Below are 25129 nucleotides of genomic sequence, written 5' to 3'. Positions count from 1 at the left end.
AATCAGTCCTTGCCTTTCCAAATACATGTACATCTTGTCCCTCAGGATTCCCTCCAACAACTTGCTCACCACCGAGGTCAGGCTCACAGGTCTATAGTTCCCTGGCTTGTCTTTACCACCCTTCTTAAACAGTGGCACCACGTTTGCCAACCTCTAGTCTTCCGGTACCTCACCTGTGACTATCGATGATCCAAATATCTCAGCAAGAGGCCCAGCAATCACTTCTCTGGCTCCCCACAGAGTTCTCGGGTACACCTGATCAGGTCCTAGGGATTTATCCACCTTTACCCGTTTCAAGACATCCAGCACTTCCTCCTCTGTAATCTGGACATTTTGCAAGATGTCACCATCTATTTCCCTACAGTCTATAGTTCAAGAGGGTGGTGTCAAGTTGGAAGATTGGATTTGGGATGAGGTGGTAGGAAAAGAGATAAGGAGACTGGTGAAGTCGATGTTGATGTTGTGTGGTTGGAGGGTCCCAAGGCGGAAGATGAGGCGTTCTTCCTCCAGTCGTCAGGTGGCTTGGATTTGGGGGTGGAGGCGGCCTGGGACTTGCATGTCCTTGGCGGAGTGGGAGGGGGAGTTGATGCGGTCAGCCAGATGGCAGTAGGGCTGTTTGGTCCGTGTGTCCCAAAGATGTTCCCTGAAATGTTCCGATGAGTGGGCATCCTGTCTCCCCAATGTAGACAAGACCACATCGAGAGCAACGGACACAGGAGAGGGGGCGTTTGGATGTGCAGGAAAAACTCTGCCGGATGTGGAAGGATTCTTTAGGGCCTTGAGGGGAGGTGTGGGTGCAGGTTTTACACCTTTTCAGCAGCAAAGGAAGGGCTGGTGGGGGTGTGGACTTAACAAGGGAGTCACGGAGGGAATGGTGTCTGTGGAATGCAGATTGGAGTGGGGAGGGAAATAGATCTCTGGTGGTGGGGTCTGACTGTAGATGGTGGAAATGGTGGAGGATAATGAGTTGTATCTGGAGATTAGTGGCTTGGAAGGTGAGGAAGGGGCGGGGGTGGGTTCTATCCTAGTCACAGTTGGAGGTGTGGGATTCAAGGGCAGAGGTGCGGAGGTGGAGGAGACACGCTGGAGAGCACTGTTGATCAGTGGGAGGAGAGATTGTGGTCCTTGAAATAGGAGGCTATCTGGGATGTTCTGGAGCGGAATTGCTCCTCCTGGGAGCAGATACAGCAGAAGCAGAGGAATTGGGAGTAAGGGATAGAGTTTTTACAGGAGGGAGGATGGGAGGTGGTGTAGCCCAGGTAGCTGGGGGATTTGGTATGAACTATATTTTAAGCAGCTGCTTTGGTACATCAGCAGAGAGATAGATGGATTTGCAACTAAAACTGAAGATGACTTGCAGTCTCTCTCTGCCCGTTTTTCCTCAGTCTCTCTCAAAGTGTTAGAATGATGACTCAATCTGCAGGAGTTTGAAATTAAGATGATACTATCGAGACTTGCAGTAACTTCTGCACTGTACAGCGACTTGCCAATTGCAAAACAAAATAATTCTTGTTAAAGACCACTTATTGTAAAATTTAAAATATGTACCTGAAGACATGGCACTCCAGTCCCTGTATCTCATAACCAGTTATAGTCAAACATTAAACACATACGATATCCATTTCTTTACACAAGCGATGACGGTTTGAAAAAAAGGTTATGTATGACAAAGACAAGACTTAGATTTATGTAGCTCTTTCCAAGACCAATGGATGTCTCAAAGTATTTTACAACCAACCTATGAAATGTAGGAGCAAATTACTGTAGATGCTGGAATCTGAACTGAAAACAAAAAATGCTGGAGATCACAGTGGGTCAGGCAGTATCCATGGACAGAAAATAAGCTCATGTTTCAAGTCTAGACGACTCTTCGCCAGATCTTTGGAGGTGTTATCACTGATGTATTGCAGGTGACGTCACAGCCAAGTTGCGCACAACCACCTCCTCCAACAACGTGGGGCATGGTGGCTCAGTGGTTAGCACTGCTGCCTCACAGCACCAGGGTCCCAGGTTCAATTCCAGCCTCGGGTGACTGTCTGTGTGGAGTTTGCACATTCTCCCAGTGTCTGCGTGGGTTTACTCCGGGTGGTCCAGTTTCCTCCCCAAATCACAAAGATGTTCAGGTCAGGTGAATTGGCCATGCTAAATTGCCCGTAGTGTTAGTTGCATTAGTCAGAGGGAAACGGGTCTGGGTGAGTTACTCTTCGGTGTGGACTTGTTGGGCCAAAGAGCCCGTTCCCACACTGTAGGGAATCTAATCTAATCTAAAAAAATGTGATAAGGAACAGCTAAATGAGCTTTGTGATGTTGATTATGGAACAGTGGAGAGAAGTTGGCCAGAACTTGGAGGTAAGATGCCTGCTCTTTGAAATGGTGCCATGTCTTCTGTTGCGATTACAGATGCAGTCAGGTTGGGTCCCATTTGAAATATGACAGCACAGTAAAGCGTCTGACTTGACTTAGGTGCTCAAGGCTTGGAGTGGCGCTTAAATCTGGAATCATCTTATTGATTAGCGAGAGTCCGACCAACCGATTTTTGTAGTGAGTATTATGTATAAAAGTTGTGAAAAGATTGTCATTTAATTCTTAATGGGCTGTATCAGTCTGCAGCTGCTAGTACAGTTAGCATTGCGTTAGTGAATTTTAAAATGAAAGGTATGATAATATACTTCATTACGAAGTGCTTGAGAAGTTCATCATTATGGAAATAATACTTTACCTGGGGTAACCTGTGTCACCAGATTCCCAGAAGTTGTTCCCACAATGTTTTTTTCCTAAGGTAAAGGCTTTTTTGTTCAAAGACAAAAGTTACAGTCAATGGTGGGAAAAAAGGTACCCACCACTGACTTGAAGAGAAGTGCTGCTGAGAAATTCATGTCAATAATTAAATAGTGTAACAGCAATTGATTATATACCATACCATAAACAGCGTGGAACTACAGGGATGTTAGCAAACTGTCCAAGCAGCCAATTACATTAAAGGATTTGCAGCTATGCAAACAGGAAATTAAGATCACAGTAAAAGTTTCATACAACAAGCTAAATATTGGGACATATACATGGGTTAAGGCAAAAGCTAAAATATTCTGGGAAATCTTTAAAAATTGAAGAGCTTAGCTTAAAATTCTAATATGTCATTGTTCTTTTTCAATGCCACTAATTATTTCTTTTTCAGCAAGTTCTGTTGATCATATTTTATGAATCAACTCACTGTTAAAACCCAGTCTCTCAGATTGAGGTTTCTGACAACAATGTGAAGTGGGAAAGTTAGTTCTCACTGATTTGGGATTTGCCAACTCTGGGCCTGCTGGGTGGTCCACAGCACAGCCTGCACCTACGCACTGAGTGGCAGATTGCAACTTCAGCATTGCTGCACCCATTTATGCTTTTTGGGAGGAAAGGTGGATCTTTATTGAATCATGACCACAAGGGATGAAGAGAGATACTTTTTTTTTTAAAAAATAAATGCTACACTCTCTATTTTTAAAACTGAGACTAGGGAGACTTAAATGGCTGATTTCGGCTAAAGAATGCGCAAATTTCTAAAGCTTCCAGTGAACAGAGTTAGTCTATCACTCTTATGGAACTTCGAATTGATTATTATAGGGGTGCTGCAAACACAATGATGGCATAGAACTTCTGTCCTCGATCTGAACGATAACAATGGATTATTAAATCGTACTGTGCCTGTTGTTACAGTTATCCTCTGTCCAAAGATCCCTCCAAGTTGCCACCCAAGTTGCCACCCAAGTTGACAGGGTTAAGAAGGTAAAAACAATGACTGCAGATGCTGGAAACCAGATTCTGGATCAGTGGTGCTGGAAGAGCACAGCAATTCAGGCAGCATCCAAGGACAGGCAAAAGGCACATGGTGTGTTGGCTTTTATTAGCAGGGGGAATTGAGTTTAAGAGCAGTGAGGTTATGCTGCAGCTCTACAGAACCCTGGTTAGACCATAGTAGGAATATTGTGTTCAGTCTTGGTCACCTTATTTTAGGAAGGATGTGGGAGATTTAGACAGGGTGCAGAGGAGATTTACCAGGATGCTGCCTGGACTGGAGGGCATGCCTTATGAAGAAAGGTTGAGGGAGCCAGGGCTTTTCTCATTGGAGTGAAGAAAGATGAGAGGTGACTTGATAGAGGTGTATAAGAGAATGAGAAACATTGTGGACAGCCAGAGACTTTTTCCCATGGCAGAAATGTCTATCACGAGGGGGTTCAATTTTAAAGGTGATTGGAGGAAGGTTCGGGAAGATGTCAGAGGTAGGTTCTTTACACAGAGTGTGGTGGGTGTGTGGAATGCACTGCCAGCAGTGGTGGTAGAGTCAGATGCATTAGGGACAGTTAAGCGACTCTTAGATAGGCAGATGGAAGGATTTATGTAGGTTAGTCTGATCTTAGAATAGGATAAAAGGTCGGCACAACTTCAAAGGCAGAAGGGCCTGGATTGTGCTTTACAGGTGTATGTTCTAACACATAATGGTGTTAACTAGAGCCATTGAAACCACCTTGTTAGGAGGAACAGCTCCATCCAAGAACAGTGCCTCATGACTGAAATTTCTCCGTTCTGAAGAAGCGTCACTGAACTTGAAATCTTAACTCTGCTCAGTTTTTCCAGCAATATCTGTCTTTGCTACTGAAATTTCTGAGTTTGATTAGCTTTAACTATAAAGATGAGATCTCATTTATTCAGGCTGAAACGAAGTAGCAGTAGGCTAAGCCACAGCCTGCCAGTATTCTCTATCGCTGTTGAAACCCAATTTCTGAGAAGAATCCTATTTTTTGGGGAAAATGTGAACAATTTCCAAAACAGCCAAGGAGAAACTTTATCATGCACTGCATAATTAAGAACACCACTGGTAGATGACTGCAGACTCAACAGGTCTTCCACACTGAAATTCAATGATGCATTGTGACTCCAATGCAGTTCAAAATCTCAAAGTTCTACGCCGCAATGTAATTGGGCAAAAATTGACAAACAAATGAAAATGACATTAGGACAGATAACCAGACACTTTGTCAAAGAGGTGGAGATTTTAAACACAGACTTAAAACAGGGGGAAGAGGCGGAGGCGAATCATACTGCATCCAAATTTTTACATAAAGGGAATTCTGTCAGATCTGCCAACATCAGGGGCCGAAGGGCCTGTATTGCGCTGTAATGTCTTATTGTTCTATGCTACCCTGGACTTGTGAATTAACATTCTTTCTTATTCCAACATTATTTGCAATTGCAACTTCTTTTCATCATGGAAGCTGTCAAAGGGGTGAGGGTGGAGTGGTGCGAGAGAGAGAAATGTCTGCACTATCAAAATTATCCCCTAGGTTTATAATGCTTGAATAAACCTGATTTTTATTTAAATTGTAAGGCGAAATTGTTGTGGGTCATTTAAAAATTATATTTCACAAACAGAGGGTGCAGGGTGTCCACATCATAGCTTAAATCAAGGAGAGAAAATAAATAAAAACAAGAAATAACAAATATTACTTGTGAATCGCATACAGATGCAAGAGGAAAACAAATTCATTCAATTCACTTCTCCCTCTGGTCAGGGACACAGATTGGAGATTCAAATTCATTAAATTAAACCATTTTACTAAAGTAAGTTAGCCCTTATGGCTCAACTTGGATCATCTCCAAATGTGTCTAGTGTTTTACCAACTGATCCTGATGCTTTACTGTCAGAATCGATGTTCCCAAGCTAAGACCACACACAGAGACCATCTGCAGCTCGTAGATCTTTGCTCCTGAAACTGGCACAGGTCTCACTATCAACAACTGTGAATGATAATTTCCACAGCCATTGTCACAGAGACTCTCTTCTGACAAAATTCTGCATTTACGTAGCACTTTGAACAACAAATTAAAGAAGCTCAACAAAATTGCAATTAAACTCTTACTGTTTATTTCCCCTTCAGTTTTCTTCACATCTCTTCACGGAAAGATGACTGTTGTTTGATTTCGTCCTACGATTGTCTGAAAATGTAGCTCCCAATTATCTTCAGCCAATCACTAGTGGCCATACCATTAGCAGTCCAGATTCTTAGCTCTGGACCTTGCACTCCAAATCTTTCTACCTCCACCTCTTTCTCCTCCTCCAAGGCTGTGCTCAAACTTCTTTTGGAAGATGATTTTGGAAAAATGCAGATTAGCAGGGTTGTTGTTATGGATGACTTCAACTTTTCCAATATTGACTGAAATGTCCTTAGTGCAGATGGTTTGGATGGAGCCATCTTTGTCAGGTGTGTTCAGGAGGGTTTCCTTACTCAGTATGTATACAGGCCGAAGGGAGAGGCCATTTTGGATTTGGTGCTCGGCAATGAGCCAGGACAAGTGTCAGATCTCTGGTGACAGTGACCACAACTGCCTCACATTTACCATAGCCTTGGAGAGGGAAAGGAGCAGTTACCAAGGGAAGATATTTAATTGGGGAAAAGGAAACTATGACATGATCAGACAGGATTTGGGAAATAAGACTGGGAGCAACTGTTCAACAGAAAGGGCACAGCAGACATATGGAGACTGTTTAAGGAGCAGTTGTGAATGATGCACGAATTTGTCCCTCTGAGACAGATAAGAAGGGGTAAGATTAAGGAGCCTTGGATGACAAGAACAGAGGAGCTCCTCGTCAAAAGGAAGAAGGCAGCTTACGCAAGGTGGAGGAAACGAGGATCTCGCACAGCTTTGGAGGAGAACAGGCTTGTTAGAAATGGACTGAGGAGAGCCAAGGGGAGCACGAAAAAGGCTTGGCAAGAAGGATTAGGGAGACCCCAAAGGCATTTTACTCATAAGTTAGGAATAAGGGAATGATCAGGGAGAAGGTAGGGCTGATCAGGAATAACGTAGGGAACTGGTGCATGGACTCTGAGCAGATGGGGTAACCCTGTACTGTTACAACAATGTGGACTTCACCAGTTTCTCATTCCCCACCCCACTTCACCCCAATTCCAACCTGCCAGCTCAACACCATCCTCATGACCTATCTGCTCCACTCTCCTCTCCCACCTATCACCTTCATTCCCACCTCCATCCACCTACTGTACTCTCGGCTACCTTCTCCCCAGCCCCACCCCACTCCCATTTATCTCTCCATCCCGGAGGCTCCCTGCCTCATTCCTGATGAAGGGCTTTTGCCCGAAACGTCGGATGCTGCCTGACCTGCTGTGCTTTTTCAGCACCACTCTAATCTAGACCCTAACTAGTGTCAATGTTATCATTGTACTTGAAACACTATCCCAGGTGGCATTAAGAGAGACCTCAGCAGAAGTCAAAGATCAAAGTACTCACCAAGAGGCTGATGCCTTAAAGCTTTTCCTTGGGGCTAGGGGGGTACTCCTACTCACCATAGCCCAAAATCTGTGTTGTAAAAGCACCTACATTCAAACTGGATTCTGCTTCCCTTTCATTGTGGGGCTTCCACAGGCTCAAAAAATCCAGCGAGCCAGTGTTAAACCTGAACGCGAGGCTTCTGGCCTTAAGAGATTTCAAATTACCAACCTGCTTCCTGTGAGTGACTGGGCTATCTGGCCTTTGTATCACATCAGTTAAGCCCAAGCAAGTGAGTCAGAAGCAACTTTCAGCCCTTTTCACATTAAACACCTGACCCAACCCCACTCATTTGGATGTTAAAATTAACCCCAGGTATAACAAGAAGTAAAAAAAAAGGGAAAGTTTAGTATCATATACCATGAAATGCCCATCTAGTTGAACTCTGAGCAACAATATGTGGACTTTTTAGGTTAATGGATAGATGGTGGCCTGCTTGGATATGTTCTTAAATACTGGATATATGATGCACTTTTTAGCTCTGACATTGCTAACAGTTTGGTGAGTAAGACCAGTATGAAACAAGCAGATTATGATATTCTTTAGTCAGAGGGATTTCTGCCTGAAATTCCTTGCTGAACAGAATAAATGCCAAATAAATAATTCCAGACACAAATGTAGAGGATGCTGGAGAAACGCAGGTCTGTGAAGAGAAAAATTGAGTGTCTTGAGTTTGACATGACTTTTTCATAACAGATTAGTTCCAAGAAGAATCATTTGCTTCTGATTGCCTGCACCTGCAGCATTTTGCTTTTAGGGAAGTAATCTAAGTTTGTGTTTTCATGAATGAAGCACACTCAATGTTCACATGCAGGTATATCACAGAATCTGAGATTTTGTAAGTTTTGTTGCTGCTTCCTTATCTTACATATGCATCATTTTCATTTCCCAGGAAGGAGAACATCTACAGTCATTGTTAAATGCAACTGTTGTGAAAAGCACCCTCTGCCTCCTCAGTCGAGCTGGCTTTTAAAATCATGAGGGATACAGATAAAATGAATGACAGGTGCCTTTTCCCTAGAGTGGGGGATTTCAAGATTAGGAGGCAGTTTTTAGAACGACAGGAGGAAGAGTTAACAAAGACATGGAGGGCAATTGTTTTTTTAAGAACACAGAACGTGGTTTGTGCGTGGAATGAACTGCCACAGCCAGTGATGGATGGAGGTCCAGTTACAATGTTTAAAAAACATTTGGATAAGTACATGAAGAGAAAAGGTTTGGAGGGATAGGGGCCAAGTGCAGGCAGATGGGACTAGTTTAATTTGGGATTATGGTCGGTGTGGACTGTATGGACTGAAAGGTTTGTTTCTGTGCTGTATGACATGAGAAACCTCCAAGTGAAAGGAATTAGTACTTTTTATGGACAGTTGATTTGTGAGGACAACAGATTCTCCTACTCTTCATAATAAGCATGAGCCACTCATCCAAATGACGGTATTGCAGTCAACACAAGACTGAAGTTTCACTCGTTAATTCCCAAATGTTAATTGCCAAATTAAATGATTCTGATAAAGAAAACTGACCTTAAAGTAATAACGGATAAAGCGCAAGTGGATCAAATTGGTTTTTAGGGCAATTTGATAGCAGACGACTGATGAAATTAAACAAAGAAGAAACAGCAAGAGCAGTTTTACTGACCTATTTCCCTGCAATCATCAAATCATGACAGTTCTTAAAGCATAAAAGCATTGTGTGGGCTGGACCTTGAAAACTAGAGATCGAAAGACGTGTAGCTACAAATGGAAATAATCTTACAAAAATAACTAATGGCATAGTCCTTGTAACAGTACAACAAAGAGGAGAAATGGAGTGGCAAATTACAGTAATAAAAATGATGCAATGTAGAAGACAGATATTGACTGATTCTAAATCACAGCTTTTGACATCATCATCATCATCAATATTTGGAGCTCCATGTTCCTGGACCAAACTCCTGGAAAGAATTCCCAGGGATTTCAATTTTTATTTCATATTTTCCTCAAATAGAAGTTTGTTTTTAAATTCAAAAATTCAGTATATATCGGAGAACACGATTATCCAAATGTTGAATTGTAAAAGACAAATGCATTCAATTCCAATCCTAACTGACTGACTCACTAAAATAGCAGTATGAACGCAAATTCCAATATATTTTCTCATTTTCTTTGTACCGTTGAACATGTAAATTTGAGAATCTTTTCCATCTAGCAACAAATATGTAAAGAGATAGAAATCAGCCTCTGCTTTTATGGAAAAGCCTGCATCAAACAGGGAATAAACTAGTTACGTGATTTAGTGCTGGAATTGTAATTGTGCATACACAATACAGCTTCTGCATTGTCTCATGGGAGTTCTGAAAATAAATGAGCTTCGTGATTGCATGCTTAATGTCAGCAAGCCCTTCATCACACAGGAAAGTGGTGAAGGTTTAGTAGAATATCGGGTTTCATGAACTAGGAATTCCATGAGGAAATAATTGCATTTAAGGCTGGTGATGCGATAAGGACTTTCAAATCATATTTCGAGTCAGAGCTGTACAGCATGGAAACAGACCATTTGGTCCAACTCATCCATGCCGTGCCACTCCTCGGCTCATTGGCCCGTCTGATCAAGATTCCATTGTAGTCTGGAGTAGCTTTCTTTGCTGTACACTACATCTCCAATTTTGGTGTCATCTGCAAACTTACTAATATGCCTATGTTCACATCCAAATCATTTATATAAAATGACAAAATGCAGTGGACCCAGCACCTATCCTTTTGGCACATCACTGGCCACAGGCCTCCAGTCTGAAAAACAATCCTCCACCACCACCCTCTGTCTACTACTTGCAAGCCAATTCTGTATCCAAATGGCTAGTTCTCCCTGTATTCCATGTGATCTAACCTTGCCAAGAAGTCTGTCATGAGAAACCTGGTCGAACATCTTTCTCAAGTCCATATAGATCACATGCACTGCTCATCAACACTATTTGTTACTCCCTCAAATAACTCAATCAAGTCAGTGAGACAATTTCCCACACACAAAGCCACGTTGACTATCCCTAATCAGTCCTTGCCTTTCCAAATACAAGTAAATTGTGCTCTTCAGGGTTTTCTCCAACAACTTGCCCACTACCGACATCAGGCTCACTGGTCTATACTTCCCTGGCTTTTCCTTACCAGGTTTCTTAAATAGTGGCATCATGTTAACCAACCTCCAGTCTTCCAGCACCTCACCTGTGACTACTGATGATACAAGTTTCTCAGCAAAGGGACCAGCAACCTCTTCCCTAGCTTCTCACAGAGTTATAGAATACACCTGATAAGGTCCTGGAGATTTATCCACTTTTACGTGTTTTTAGATACCCAGCACCACCTCCTCCAATATGGAAATTTTTCAAAAGGTCGCTACTTATTTCCCCACGTTCTCTATCTTACATATTAATCCACATTAAATACTGATGCAAAATACTTATCTCGTATCACCCCCACATATAGGCAGCCTTGTGATCTTTAAGGGGCCCTTTTCTCTCCCTCATTACTCTTTTGTCCTTAATGTATTTGGAAAATCCTTTTGGATTCTCCTTAACCCTATTTGCCAAGATCTCTCATGTCCCCTTTTTGCTCTCCTGATTTCCCTAGAGTATACTGCATAGCCTTTATATGCTTTATATTGCTCAATCCCTGCTGTCTACACCTGACAATGCTTCCTTCTCATTCTTATCCAAAACCTCAAGTTCTCTCGTCATCCCGCATTCCCGACATCCACCAGCCTTGCCGTTGACCCTAACAGGAACGTGCTGTCTCTGAATTCTCATGATCTCATTTTTGAAGGCTTCCCATTTTCCAGCCATTCCTTTACCTTCTTATTCTTACAGATAACAGAGATCTCCTTACAGGTTTGCTTTTCAATTTCCCAATGACCACTAGAGGGTTTACGGTACAATCCCAATAAGGGATCGCCCCTTTCTTATTTCTCAGTTCCACACAGATAACTTCTCTGCATTCCCAGGAATACCCTCCCTCAGTACAGCTGTAATGCTATCCCTTATCAAAAACACCACTCCCTTTCTTGCCCCCTTTTCTATAGCATCTGCACCCTGAAGCATTAAGCTGTCAGTCCTGTTCATCCCTGAGCCACGTCGCCGTAATTGCTGTGATATCCCAGTCTCCTTTTCCTAACCATCCCGAGTTCATCTGCCTTCGCTGTTCGGCCTCTTGCATTGAAATAAAGGCTGTTTCATTTATCAGTTCTATCTCATTCTCTGCTTTGTACCTACCTGCCCTGACTCTTTGACTTGCTTCTTTTCCCAAATGTACCAGTTTCAGATTGATCTTTTACCTCACTATCTCCCTGGGTCTCACAACACCATCATTGCCCCTCACCCCCCCACCTTACTAGTTTAAATCCTCCCCAGCAGTTCTAGCAAATCTCCCTGCTAGTATGTTAGTCCATTTCCAATTCAGACACAATCTGTCTTTCTTATACAGGTCACTCCAATCCCAGAAGAGATTTGAATGATCCCAAATTGTGACTATTTCTCCACTGCACCAGCTCCTCAGCCAGGCATTCATCTGCTTTATCCTCCTGTTCCTACCCTCACTAGCCAGTGGTACTACGACTAATCCAGATATTACTACCCCAGAGGACCCACTTTTTAAATTCATGCCTATCTTTCCTATATTGTCTCTTCAGAATTCATTCTTTTCTCATCCAATGTCGTTCGTTTCAACACGTACAATGAACTCCTGCTGGTCCTTCTCCCTTTTGAGAATATTTTGCACTCTCTAAGAGATATTCTTGATCCTGGCACCAGGGAGGCGACACACCATCCTTATATCTCACTTTCAGCTGTAGAAATAGCTGTCTGTGCCTCTGACTAGAAAGTCCCGATTGCAATAGGGGGCTTGGAACCTAGTGTACCCCGTCTTACATTAGAGTCAGTCTCGGTACCAGAAACCTAGCTATCAGTGCTACATTCCCGAGAGTCCATCATCCTCTACATTTTCCAAAACAGCATACTTGTTCGAGATGGGGAAAGCCACAGGAGATGCCTGTGCTACCTGCCTCCCTCTCCTACCTTTCTTAAGAGTTAACCCATCTACACCTGACTGTATCTGTGGTTTCTCTCCCTTCCTATAACTGCCATCCTTCACATCCTCTAGCTCCTGTAAATTCCTCATTGCCTCTAACTGCTGCTCCAACTGATCCATGTGATCTGATACACACTTACTGCAGACATAATCATCAATAACATATAAACTCTTCCTACTCTCCCACATCTGACAGGAAGAGCACATCTTTCAATTGAAGGCCATCTTTGCACCTTAACATCTACAGACCCAGAAAATGACAGAGTCTTATTGTTTCTCAGACTTTCTTAATCAACCTGCTTAAACATGTTATGACATACTTCTCAAACAGGTAGGACTTGAATCAAAGTTCATGATGCTGGAAAAGCACAGCTGGTCAGTCTGCATCAGATGAGCAGGAGATAGGTAGATGAGGGTGAGGGTGAAACTGATAGGTCGGAGAAGAAGTTAGAGCAGATAGGTGGGAAGGAAGATGGAAAGGTAGGACTGTTCAAGAGGGTGATGCTGAGTTGGAGGGTTGGATCTGGGAAAAAGGTGGGGGTGGTGGAAAAAGAGGAAACAAATGAAATCCACATTGATCCCATGTGATTGGAGGATCCTCATCTTCCGTCTTGGGACCCTCCAACCACATGATCAATGTGGATTTCACCAGTTTCCGCATTTCCCCTCCCCCCTACTTCATCCCAGATCCAACCTTCCATCTTGGCACTGCCCTCTTGAACTGTCCATCTTCCTTCCCACCTATCTGTTCCACTCTCCTTTCTGACCTATCACTTTCAACCCACCTTCATCTACCTAGCACATTCCCAGCTACCTTCCCCCCCAGCCTCACACCCTCCTCCCATTTATCTCTCAGCCTCCTTAGCCCACAAGAATCATTCCTGATCAAGGGCTTATGCCTGAAACGTTAACTGTCTTGCTCCTTGAATGCTGCCTGATCAGCTGTGCTTTTCCAGCACCACACTCTTTGACTCTGATCTCCAGCATCTGCAGCACTCAACTTCTCTTAGGTAGGACTTAAACCCAAGCCTCTGGCCTCAGAGGTAGGGGCAGTACCACTGTGCCACAAGAACCTTCCTTTCGTTATCTCTTAGTAGTAGTTGTAGAAGTAGGGAACACCTACTGGTCATTATTCATGGTCTTCTCACTTGTTGCATGACATTCATTAAGTAGTAGCATTAGCATCGAAAACATTATTAACTCATGTTTTGCCTATTACAAATCTGACTCAGTGGCAACAGCCACACCTCTGTGCCACTGCTGTGGCTCTACATGTAACGTGGCATCTAACATTACATCTCCTTTCACAGTTAAACTTGAAATTATGACTTCTTTACATACTTTCATATGTGCTTCACCAAACTCTCCTAGGTGGAGCAAGTAAACACATGGTATCACAGAGCTAGGTAAAAATGACAAAGCTGCTTCATCTTACGGATCAGCTATGATAACAGAATATATATAATTTCAATCAGTACAACATCTTTGTCCATTTCCCTAAGACGTTCAATTGTATTAACATTACTGAATCCCCTACTATCTGCATGCTGGGGGTCACCATTGATCCAAAACTGAATTGGACTTGACATGTAAAAAAATTAGGCATGCGAATTCTAGGAATTCTGCAACAAGGAACTCACCTCCTGACTGTCTAAAACCTATACACCAACATCAAGGCACAGGGAAGGGGTGTGATAGAATACTCTCCACATGCTTGGTAAGCACAACTTCAACAAAACAAGACACAATCCATGGAAAAACAGACTGCTTGATTGGTATCCCAGCCACCAGTTTGCATTGCTACTCTTTAGCACAGACATGAGGAATGAAAATGGTCTCCTTCTCCGAACTTACCAAACATTGCTGGGGAAAATCATCAAAAACTCATGAAATAGCGAACTGCATTCCCACTCTTTTTTTTAAAAAAACATAAGTTTTCCAGAGATATCCAAATGTTTTTTTACCCCACATGATGTCAACACTGAGTCTCCTATTATGTAACTTAAATACAGAAAAGTTGAATCTTGGTGACTGAGAATTACATACTTTGCAACCACTAACGGCAAAAAGACTTGTTAAAAATTTGGAGTACTGGTTGATGTTTTTGGGACCATTAAGTTTTAATCTCCTAAATTGAAAACATCCCATCCATGTTAAGAAACTCCATAAAAACTTCTAGCAGTATCAAAGACTATTGAAGTATCTGTTTTTGAGATGGGCTTGCTTCTTCCAAATGGGAAGTAGGTCAGCAATCTTACAGATGTACCTACAGAATGCATGAAAACCAACTGAGTTCAGATCTTTAAAGAATTCAGTGAAACTTTCCATTAGCATGTTTAAGGTGATGTGTATGCAAAGTTTTGAAGTTCTTGTATTGGCATGGGGATGCATTTTTCATGTACAGAGGAATCTCGATTATCCGAATATTGGATTATCTGAAGATGATTTAAAGGTCCCGCATCAAAGACGTAAGTATACTGTATTCGATTTACTTGTACTGAAGATGACGTGAAAACGCTGGCAAAAACAAAGAAATGCAAGCAGCTCAAGCAACAGCGACTGGATATATTTTAGTTAAGAGTTGTTACACAGCCCTTTGCAAACCTAAGTGTTTTACAGTAATCCCGGGACTTTACTGGGCCATTCATTAAAAAAAAAGGCAAAGAATGTAAATGCATGTGCGAGGCGGGGCTTCCGTCTCTCTATCGCGTGACTGAGCTCACGGAAACGGATACTGGAAATGGTCTGGTGATCGCAGCAGCTGTTTGGGACCTTGTTTAATGCTGGGATTTCTTGGTAAAGGTTTAGTTCTTCTCACTTTAATCTGTAATTTCCAGACTGCAAAGATTAGTTTGTTTAAATTGCAAACTCATTAAAATTATAAATTTAAACAAGTTCTCTGGTAGAGCACCAGTATGGCTTCCCCGTTCAAATTAAAAATTGATTAGCTGAATAATCAATTATCCAAATGAAATAGAGCCTGCCCATCTCGTTCCGATAATCGAAGCTCTTATATATAACTTACAAGATGTTAGTCTAGAGTTGGGCTAAACATTTTCACCTAACAGGCTGCATCACACTACTTCAACAATATAAGAACTCATATTATTGAAGATGACAGGCACAAAAATACTTGTTCAAAACTTATCCATAGTTTTCTACAGAAAACTACAGAACTAAAACGAGAGAACAAAATCTGAAGCATCCTAAAATTTCAGTGACTGCAATGTCTGGTATAGGGTTGTCATCAATGTGCTACATAATCAATTTGACTTGTTCGGTCCAGATTTTTTTTTAAAGGCTCCTGCAAATAGTTTTGGAATTTGAATTCGTACAAATGTAAGAACTGGTGCAGACTGATTTTTGTTAAATACAACATATACTCATAGTTCTGAACTAACTGAAAAATGTAACAGAAGATGTAAAATGCAACAAAAGGCACAGAAAATTAGGAAGAAAAAGGATTGCTCAAAGGGTATGTAATGATAATTTATCAATGAAATGTGTAAACACAAACAGCATTCAGTTCCGAAATGCTTCAGTGCTAGCTGGCCTTGCCTAGAGTGGACCAGTGTGGAACTGTGTATTATATAACTTGTTAGATTTTGCAACTCTGCAGTACAGGTTGTGTTGTTAGACAATTAGACGTCGGAGCTCATGCTCAAGTCAAATGCTTTATGAGTTAGCTAGCAGCACATGGGAACAAGCTGATGCCCAGTCTCTTCAAATGACACAGACCATCATTTCCAGTTGGTGGACTAAAATATATTGGGCCTCACTGAAAAATTCATCAATTCAAAATATTTTCCAGTCTGGCCAGGTAAGCAATGATCACACGGTGAAGTAACAAGGCATCAGTTATATTCTCCCTGAAAATATATACATTCACTTACTATTACATAGAAACAAGTTGAAAGAAGGTAATTTAATGACTGGGGACATGGGTTTCAATGGCTTAATTGATATAATTACAACTTTGCATCTCCTCAGAAACACCTAATCACTGCTCGAAACAGTGGTTTCAGATTTTAATTTCCCAGCTGGTTAGCAATTACACGTGGAACTTTGAAACTTCAGAAAAAGTCACCCAGATAAAGTCAATTCTCACAAGTTCCAGGTGTTGCAGGCGAAACATTCTGGTGAATGCTTACCTAATGCTGTGATGATGATGATGTTTGGATGGAGTATTGCATTGAAGAGTAAGTTTATCACATTGGGATTCGACAAACACAAAGATTGTTTGTTACTATTCCAATGTTTCCACCAATTTACATTTACCTCACCCCCCAAACTGTTTATTTCCTTTGCACACTTCATTGCCGGCTCATCATTGTATCTGAACATGAGAATGTTTTCACACTTAACCAGAGATGTTAAATGTTCATGATTTATGAGGTTACCTTTTGATCATAGTTTTCCCACAATCACTGCAATAAATGTTTTTTTTAAACAACTTTTTGACATTGCAATCATACAGCGCAACAGTAACATAGTAATCTAGTTTAACTATGATCATGTGCGCTGCTTTATCAGTCAACTCTCATCTTTTAAACTTTCATGTTATCATCAGGCTACAAGGTAATGTTTAAATCCTCTCAATCTCACCTCTGACATACAATCTACTTGCCTATGAAAATAACACAATATAAAGTATGAAACCTTGACATTCCTGACTCACCAGTTGCTGTCAACATCAATGCCACATTATACAAACTGTAACTAGTATTCCTAGTTTTCAGAGAGACTGAATTCTCATCAAATGCCTCCATAGACCAATGAGACTTATGAAAGCACAGAAATACATAGAGCGTAAAAAGGAATTATTACACAGCTGCTAAGTCTGTGAAACTTCGTAGGTTTGCTGCATACAAGTATGCATTTAGCAAGAATATGTTGGGAGAACCATTTGTAAATCAAGTTGATCCCATAGGATGGCTCTTGCATTGAAGAAATAACAGTTTTAAAACGAATTTCACTGTAAATTGACAAAAACGGATTGTGCTGAATGATTTACATGTTAACTACATCAATATGTATAAAATTTCCCACTAACCATTAACAACGTACCAGGTATTTGATTAAACTTTTACAATGATAAATTCTTTGCAGCAAAAACTTCTCTTAAAAATAGCTAACTACAGCCACTCCAATCTGGTCATATACCATCCTGCAGTTCCTAGCTGCCCAGTTTTGCATCTGCCCTAGTTCTGCTGGCCTCACATACACAGAGATTCTGACTGTCCTTCCCATATCCCACCTCATCCTTCACAACCAATGCACTCTCTCCCCACAATACAGTTGTGTGTGTTCCCCACACCATATCAACTAACTGCAACTTTACCATTATCCTACAAGATTTCATTATGAACAAATATTGTGTGTTGAGACAATTAGACAAAAGTGGCAGACCTAAACGTTCCAGTAATGAATGGCTATCAGAAAATGATTGACTACCAACAAAGAAAGCAAAATAGTGCAGATATTGGAAGTTTGAAGCAAACACAGAAAATACAGAGAAAACTCAGCAGGTATGGTAGCATCTATGAAGAGAGAAAGAATTTAATGTTTTGAATCCTAAAGGACACTCCTTCAGTGGAGGACTCATATTGATCTCAAAACTTTAATTCTGTTTCTCTCTCCACAGATGCTGGCAGATCTATCAATTTCTCCAGCGCTGCTTTTTTGTTAATTAATGTAGCACATTGAAGCCAGTTCTGCCAAATGCCTCAAAGAGTATGCCCAAAACTATACATTTTATAGCATACACTTCAAACTTCCTCCTTCCTAAGGTGACTTAGATGAATTTTCAGTCCTGGAAATCACTATCATTAACTGATGTTAATGAATCTCTAGTTACTGCGAACCATTAAACTATCCATTTGACAGTTATCACAACATATGGAGAAAATTTTAGACCTAAAAAGAAATTTGGATAAAACTGATGAATAATGATCCCTATGGTGCATCATGAATTCAACTGAATGATAAACGATGGCCATACTGATTACTGTATAATATGTTCATTGATTTTGGCACTACGCATTTTGCACTATTGTTCTATAGATCTATTGGTCGATGCCTTATAAGTTTGCTGACTGTATTAGCTTCTAGGCTGTTCCCCTGTTTCTGCGTCTAAAGCATACTATTTTCCTTTTCTCACTGCACATGTCTCCTGGCTGATCTCACCCTCCCTTAGCTTGTAATGTGGCTTTTAGCTAGTGCCCTTGGCTCCCCAAACTGTTCTCAACTTCACTAATATTCCTGCCTCTAATGCAATTCTACTCTGAATTATTGGACAATAATTCATTCTGTTCCTGCTCTTGCTTTCCACAGATGCCACTTCTTCCCCCCGTGCATTACTGGGCCATTTACTACTCAGTCCACTGTTTCTGAGATAACCATCTCTTTCTGCTGACATCCCTGCTCTTTCAATGGTTCCAGGTTTAACCTTTACTTGACTGTAAAATGCTCCAAGTCATCTCCAGCTTTTGGTGTTACCTTCGCATTCACAGGTAAATAGGCCTGATTCCTGAAGCATTCAGGTGGTCAGATAATGTCTTATGCTGCTCCAGGCCTGCTTATATTATACATGGTTCCTCAGTGGGAGACAGGGCTCGGGATGGAGGCAATGCAAAACCTCCCTGTTCTGAGGCAAAGACACTCTGTAATCACTGTCACCACAGCAAGCCTTTTGAGGTTGCCAAATTTTATACATTATCTGGTACCTTTGATTCACTGGATGTGACATTACCCCAAGAGATGGTTCTATCATCTATATCAATCCAACAATTCTCCTGCTGCTGAGCATTACCTCAAACAGCTGTCCAGGCTTGAAATTGTTGAAGCTCTCTGTATCGCTGTCAATTGCTTACTCATAATATGCTCCCAACTGCATTTTCCCAATTGTCTAGATGTAGTCTCTTTTCTGTACAAATGTACAGCATTGTGCACAACAAGACAATGTCACTGAGGTACTCGGTTTAACTGTTTCCCAGTAGCTGTGATTTGAACTGTGCGACTGATAGTATGAGCACATAAAATATATGTGGCAAAATTCCCGCAGCAAAATGAATAGAAGTTTTCTTATTTGTTCCCGGGATGTGGGCCTCACTGGCAAGGTCAACATTCTTCTCATTTCAGGCTTGTCCAGAAAAATATGCACACTTTTTGTTATTTTGCTTAATTTATTTATCTTTCTGAAATTTGCTAATCAGCCCGGTGAGTGAGTAAAAGTGAAATGCAACACATTACATGAAAAAATTAACCACTCCAGTTTTAGACAGCTTTGTTACTGACAATTCTCATTTGAATAATTAGTTTTCAACATAATGTATCGAGGCTCCTCATCCATTATTTAGTTAAGAATGGCTGAGAATTCCAGGTCAATCTGTATATTAATCAGACTTTGCTGTAGACACTTTCTACCTTCAGGCACTAGAAACCAAGAGACTCTAGTACTGATTAACACTCACTTTATACACAAGCTGAATTGACTATGTTGAAATAGTAATTTCCCACAGTTGTCAACAAACTGCCATGCAAAATAAAATCTACATGACTCATTTATAGATATGGAAGCCAAGTGTTTCAAACATTACCGTTAATCTAGTGAATATCGCCAAGCCTAGAGAGACTTCATTTAAAACCACTAGTGAAGCCGTTAATTTAAAAAGGGCAGGATAAATAATAGTTGACAGGGAAACTAATGAGAAATAAAGGAGAGTAGCGTATGACTACATAACCAAACTCTTAAAACACAAATCAGTAGCAACATCTACAGTACAGCATGCCTTTATCTGCAAAATATTGATTGATGACTACTTATCTGTGATCCTCTCTGGTAACCTACAGGAAACCCATCAATCTCCTGAAGCTCATGAAAGTAGCTGTTCATTGAATAAAACATTGCATTTATTTCCCCTTCTCCAGACCAGATCTAACATCAATCCAGGCAAAGATTATTACCTTTTGTATTATCCTTTGCACCTGAATGCAAGCTTTGCTGGAGGAATTGCATTTCAAAGATAAAACAAAGAGCAGTGGGAATATTAGAATTAGCAAGCCTTCTTCAACACAATTTCCTTCAACAATTCTTAGCAATTTCAACCAGCAATTGAGCTCTGCACAGTCAAGCTCCACTGAATTTATTCTCTCAGCGGCTGCTGAGAGATGCATCAGGAACAGAGGCTAGCCCCATCCTTCAATCTCCACAGCTCCTTTCCTTGCCCTTGATTCTGCTACACAACATTGAATGTACTTTTTCACCATTCTGAAGGAAAATGATGATGAATGACTCTTGATCTGAAATTTATGTTCTTACCATGATTTTTGCCAGTACACCATCGTCACTGGAGTCCAAGGTAACCACAGCTTTGTCTGTTTCTATTTCACACAGTGCATCACCAACATTAACAGTTTCACCTGGATAAACAAAGAAAGAAAGAATATCAGAAAAATGTTGCATTTATATAGTACCTTTCAGGTCCTCAGGACTTCACAAAGTGCTTTACCACAAATCGACTGTTTTGTTAAATTAGATCAATGTCAGCAAACATGTAGTTCCCAAAAACTGAAAGATAAATTTCTGGATAATCTGCTTTGAGTTATTACAGAACGGACATAGCCAAATATTGATTCGGACACTGGAGAGAACTAGCTTGGTCCTTTTTGAATATCAAGGGATCTTTCACCTGTGAAAACAGATTAACCTCCAGCAATGCAACACTCTCGGAATACATAAATCAGATGAAGGCCTGAATTATATGATCAAATCCTAAGGTGGGGCTTCATTCCATTACCTTCTAACACAAAGGGATCAGTGCTTTCACCAAATCAAGAGAGCCTAAACCGATGAAAAAGTGGTGTGATGAAACCCATTTCCTGTGTATTCAGTTATAGTAGGTAAGCTCACATTCCCAGAGAATACAACGTTCGGAGCACACTCCGTTCTAAGAATTGCTAGGTTGGGACACCTTATTCTGCTCAGTAACAGACGAAGTGCTTATTGCATGGCAATCAATAGGTCACCCAGAACAGTATATGTGTCATTGAAAAACATTGCAAAAGATTACAGACAGGGATGGAGTTGTGAAGCAAACAGAGATGAGACTCCATATTAGAACAGTTGGCTAGGAGAGCTGATTTTTAATATGTTATACATAAGGGACAGAGAGTTAAGTCTCTCGAACTACAGTTGAGAGGTGGGGATGCAAAGCCATGAATAATATTTGTTTGATGCAGCAGAGAAAGGCTGTATTCAGGGAAAAAAAGATTACAAGGTAAAATCTAGCTTGGTGAAGCTAGGGGTTGGCAAAAACGTTAAGAGTTCTGCCTGTAAATAAGAACCAGAGTGCAGATTTCAAAGCTTAGGACAGCGTTGATACAAGGGAACGAGGGTGACTAAGCAGAACAGGAGCAGACATTGAGGCAGTTTATCACAGAGTGGTTTGAGAGGGTTTTAGGGACAGATTGGCAAAAGTGAAGAATGGGGATGGCTTGTGCAGTTTCGAGATATTTGGTGACTCACCATGTCATTAACATATGTGAGGAATTGCTGTTAAATCGGTGGAGAAATGTGAGGACTGCAGGTGCTGAAGATCAGAGTTGAGAGTGTGGCGTTGGAAAAGCACAGCAGGTGAATCAACGTTTCGGGCATATGTTCTTCATCAGGGATGAGGCTGCACTTTGTTTGACGGGTGTCACAGGGTGTTTAATCACAATCTAGTACCCATATTTTCAAATATGTTAATAAATGTGTGTTAGAAATAAGTAGTCTAGGTGCTGCAGATTGTACGTCTGTTCTCATGATGTTTAGTTTAAAAGTTTGTCATTTAATCCAAAGGGATGGCATGGTGGCTCAATGCTGCCTCACGGCACCAGGGACTCAGGTTCGATTCCTGCCTTGGGTAACTGACTGTGTGGAGTTTGCACATTCTCACCGTATCTGCGTGGGCTTCCTCTGGGAGCTCCGGTTTCCTCCCACAATCCAAAGAGGTGCAGGTTAGGTGAATTGGTCATGCTAAATTGCCCATTGTCAGGGGTGAATAGGCCTGGGTGGGTTACTCTTCCCAGGGTCGGTATGGACTTGCTGGGCCGAAGGGCCTGTTTCCATACTGTAGGGAATCTAATCTAATCTAATCTAAAAAAACACTGGAAGCTTGTCTTTGTTCTCTCAGGAAATCTTGTTGGTCTCACCGTTTGCCTACTTTAAAAATAGAAAAGATATTGATCTCTAATCAGATTTTAGCATAAATTTGCCAGCCTGAAATCATAATAATTTTGTAGTCTCATGTAGGATCATAAGGGACAAGGCAACAAACACAAGACCACTTGTCTTCACTTCTGCCACCCAGTGATTGTGTGTCCGAGAGAGAGAGAGAGCGCAAAGTTTGAGACCCTGACGCAAAAATCAAGATAGCAAAGATCACCACAATGATAAACATAGATTCTTTTGCATTCAGGGTTTGATTTGGATGCTATAGAGGTAAAGTGAAACAACACAAAATTTAGCAACATAATTGGATACATCCTACAGTAACGATTAGCATTAGCTGTGTGGCATCAAACAGGATATCAGGCCAGTTAAAGGAAACCAGTTAGTTTACTTTATCCCCATTTCACACCAAAACAATAATTTTGTTCTCATGGCGGAAAGCCTAGAGCTGGCCACATTTAGGAACAATTCATACCTCTTGCATTGTTCAAGTCACAATTGGCCTGTTCAACCAGCATAATCTCTGGTTTTTCAATGTACTTGGCCAGAGATAACAGGGCAACTGAAACAGGATTCTCAATGAATACCACCGAGCAGGAGGTCATGGAAATCTTCCTATTTCTCACCCTGCATTAAAAGCACTGACCCTGCTGAGGAGCTCTCTAATTCTGTGAAGCGCTGGGCAACACAAAATTGTATTGGAGATTTGTTCATGATTACTAAACAGCTCATTTAAATACACTATATAAATTTGCCAGGGAATGTCAATTTAGGTAGGATTTAAATAGGTTTATTTTAGGCCTCCCAAAACTGAATAAAAATTGACTTTTTTGTTTACAAATTCATGCCAAATATGTTAATATTACAATTTTTTTTTTAGATTAGATTACTTAGTGTGGAAACAGGCCCTTCGGCCCAACAAGTCCACACCGACCCACCGAAACGCAACGCACCCATACCCCTACATTTACCCCTTACCTATCACTACGGGCAATTTAGCATGGCCAATTCACCTGACCTGCACATCTTTGGACTGTGGGAGGAAACCGGAGCACCCGGAGGAAACCCACGCAGACACGGGGAGAATGTGCAAACTCCACACAGTTTGTCGCCTGAGGCAGGAATTGAACCCGGGTCTCTGGCGCTGTGAGGCAGCAGTGCTAACCACTGTGCCACCGTGCCGCCCCTAAATTAGCACTATACATTCCCTGAATGTTCCTTTATCCATATTATAGTCAGCTGCGATTAACATTTCAGAGTAAATCTCTATTTTTATGAAAGTTTTCAATATTATTGGGTAAAAGTTAGAGGGGTTGGATGGCAACGCAGAGTGATGCCAACAGCATGGGTTCAATTCCCACACTGGCGGAAGCTACCATTAAGGACTCTCCTTCTCAACCCTGCACCTCACTGGAGGCACGGTGCCCAACAGGTTAAACCATGTTAAACTGGTGACTTTATCTCTTCCTATCACGCTAAAACCACCAGTTTTAAACTGCTAAATTCCACATGTAAATAAACTGGTTAACAGCTAGAAAGGTGAAACAGAAATGGCATCGCTAAATTACTCCGATCTCCTTAGAGTTGTCAACCCTCCAGAAATTAAGAAAGGTTTCTGGCAAATAACCCAAGAGAAAATTCTTTGCAGTAGTAACAAGACAGTAGATTCTTCGTCCCCCCACCCCCGAAATTTTCTTTGAATGCTTTCATACATTAGTAATGAAATCATTGATGTAGAGGAAAAGGTTCTTCCATCGCCCATTCTTCAATTGTCCTAACATGCGCGAACAGAGATGCCAACCTTACATTTCATATCCCCACAGGAATTAGATAGCTATCAAACTGAATATGGTTCTTTAGCTCTCTTAGAGATAAAGTGAATCCACACTACCCACCTTCCAACATGTGTATACTGACACACCAATTACCAAAAGGGTGAGACACAGATTCCACAAAAAGTCAGTCAGTGCAACTTGAAATGAATTACACAGTTCAGCTGTGGATGGCTTTGCAAAAGAGGCCATAGCAAGCCAGGACTGTGCAGATTGCATTGGTTTGGGAATGTGATGCAAGCAGACAAAATTGTATCTAGAGAAGGCAGTGACAGAGCCCATTGAGTAGCTCAGATGACATGCATATTCTAGATTGTACATTCAGCTCTTATTATTTGATAAAAAATGTCAAATTCCCAGACAGGGGACACCTGTTGTGAAACATGTACCTCTGTAGTGTTATTGCACAGTATAAGTGATAGTGAAGTGTGACTTCCCTTTATAACTCTCACCACAATGCAACTGCACTCCACAATTTTTACTGGAGTGCAAAAACACTGCATAATTTATACTGCAGTGATGTCAATTTATATTTCAATGAAGTTTACAGGAGAAACGTTGGCTGATCTCATGCAGATTGCCACTTCGGCTCTATTTTTTAATTTCAGGCAGGAGATTCCAATCAGGACTCATTCAGAAATGCGGAGCCATGCTCTGGCGACAATTCTTTCGCTGCATAGAACTGTCAGGGGAAGGCAAACCAT

The 25129-nt window shown here is 41.3% G+C and overlaps 2 protein-coding genes across 6 annotated transcripts in view; both read right to left on the bottom strand.

Annotated features, from left to right (window-relative positions):
• The window catches only part of LOC122557968 (excitatory amino acid transporter 2-like), a 510588-nt gene that overhangs the window by 263246 nt on the left and 222213 nt on the right, over window positions 1-25129 (bottom strand). The window lies entirely within an intron of this gene.
• The window catches only part of pdhx (pyruvate dehydrogenase complex component X), a 206131-nt gene that overhangs the window by 149677 nt on the left and 31325 nt on the right, over window positions 1-25129 (bottom strand). For all 3 annotated transcript variants that reach the window (XM_043706270.1, XM_043706268.1, XM_043706269.1), the window contains one exon: window positions 20701-20801. In XM_043706270.1, coding sequence (XP_043562205.1) covers window positions 20701-20801 — 101 coding nt within the window. The remainder of the gene's footprint in view (window positions 1-20700; window positions 20802-25129) is intronic.

This window comes from Chiloscyllium plagiosum, chromosome 16 (genome assembly GCF_004010195.1).
Source record: "Chiloscyllium plagiosum isolate BGI_BamShark_2017 chromosome 16, ASM401019v2, whole genome shotgun sequence".
Classification (NCBI taxonomy): Eukaryota; Metazoa; Chordata; class Chondrichthyes; order Orectolobiformes; family Hemiscylliidae; genus Chiloscyllium; species Chiloscyllium plagiosum.
Note: the sequence above shows the minus strand (reverse complement) of the source record. Positions and strands in the feature narration are given on the sequence as shown.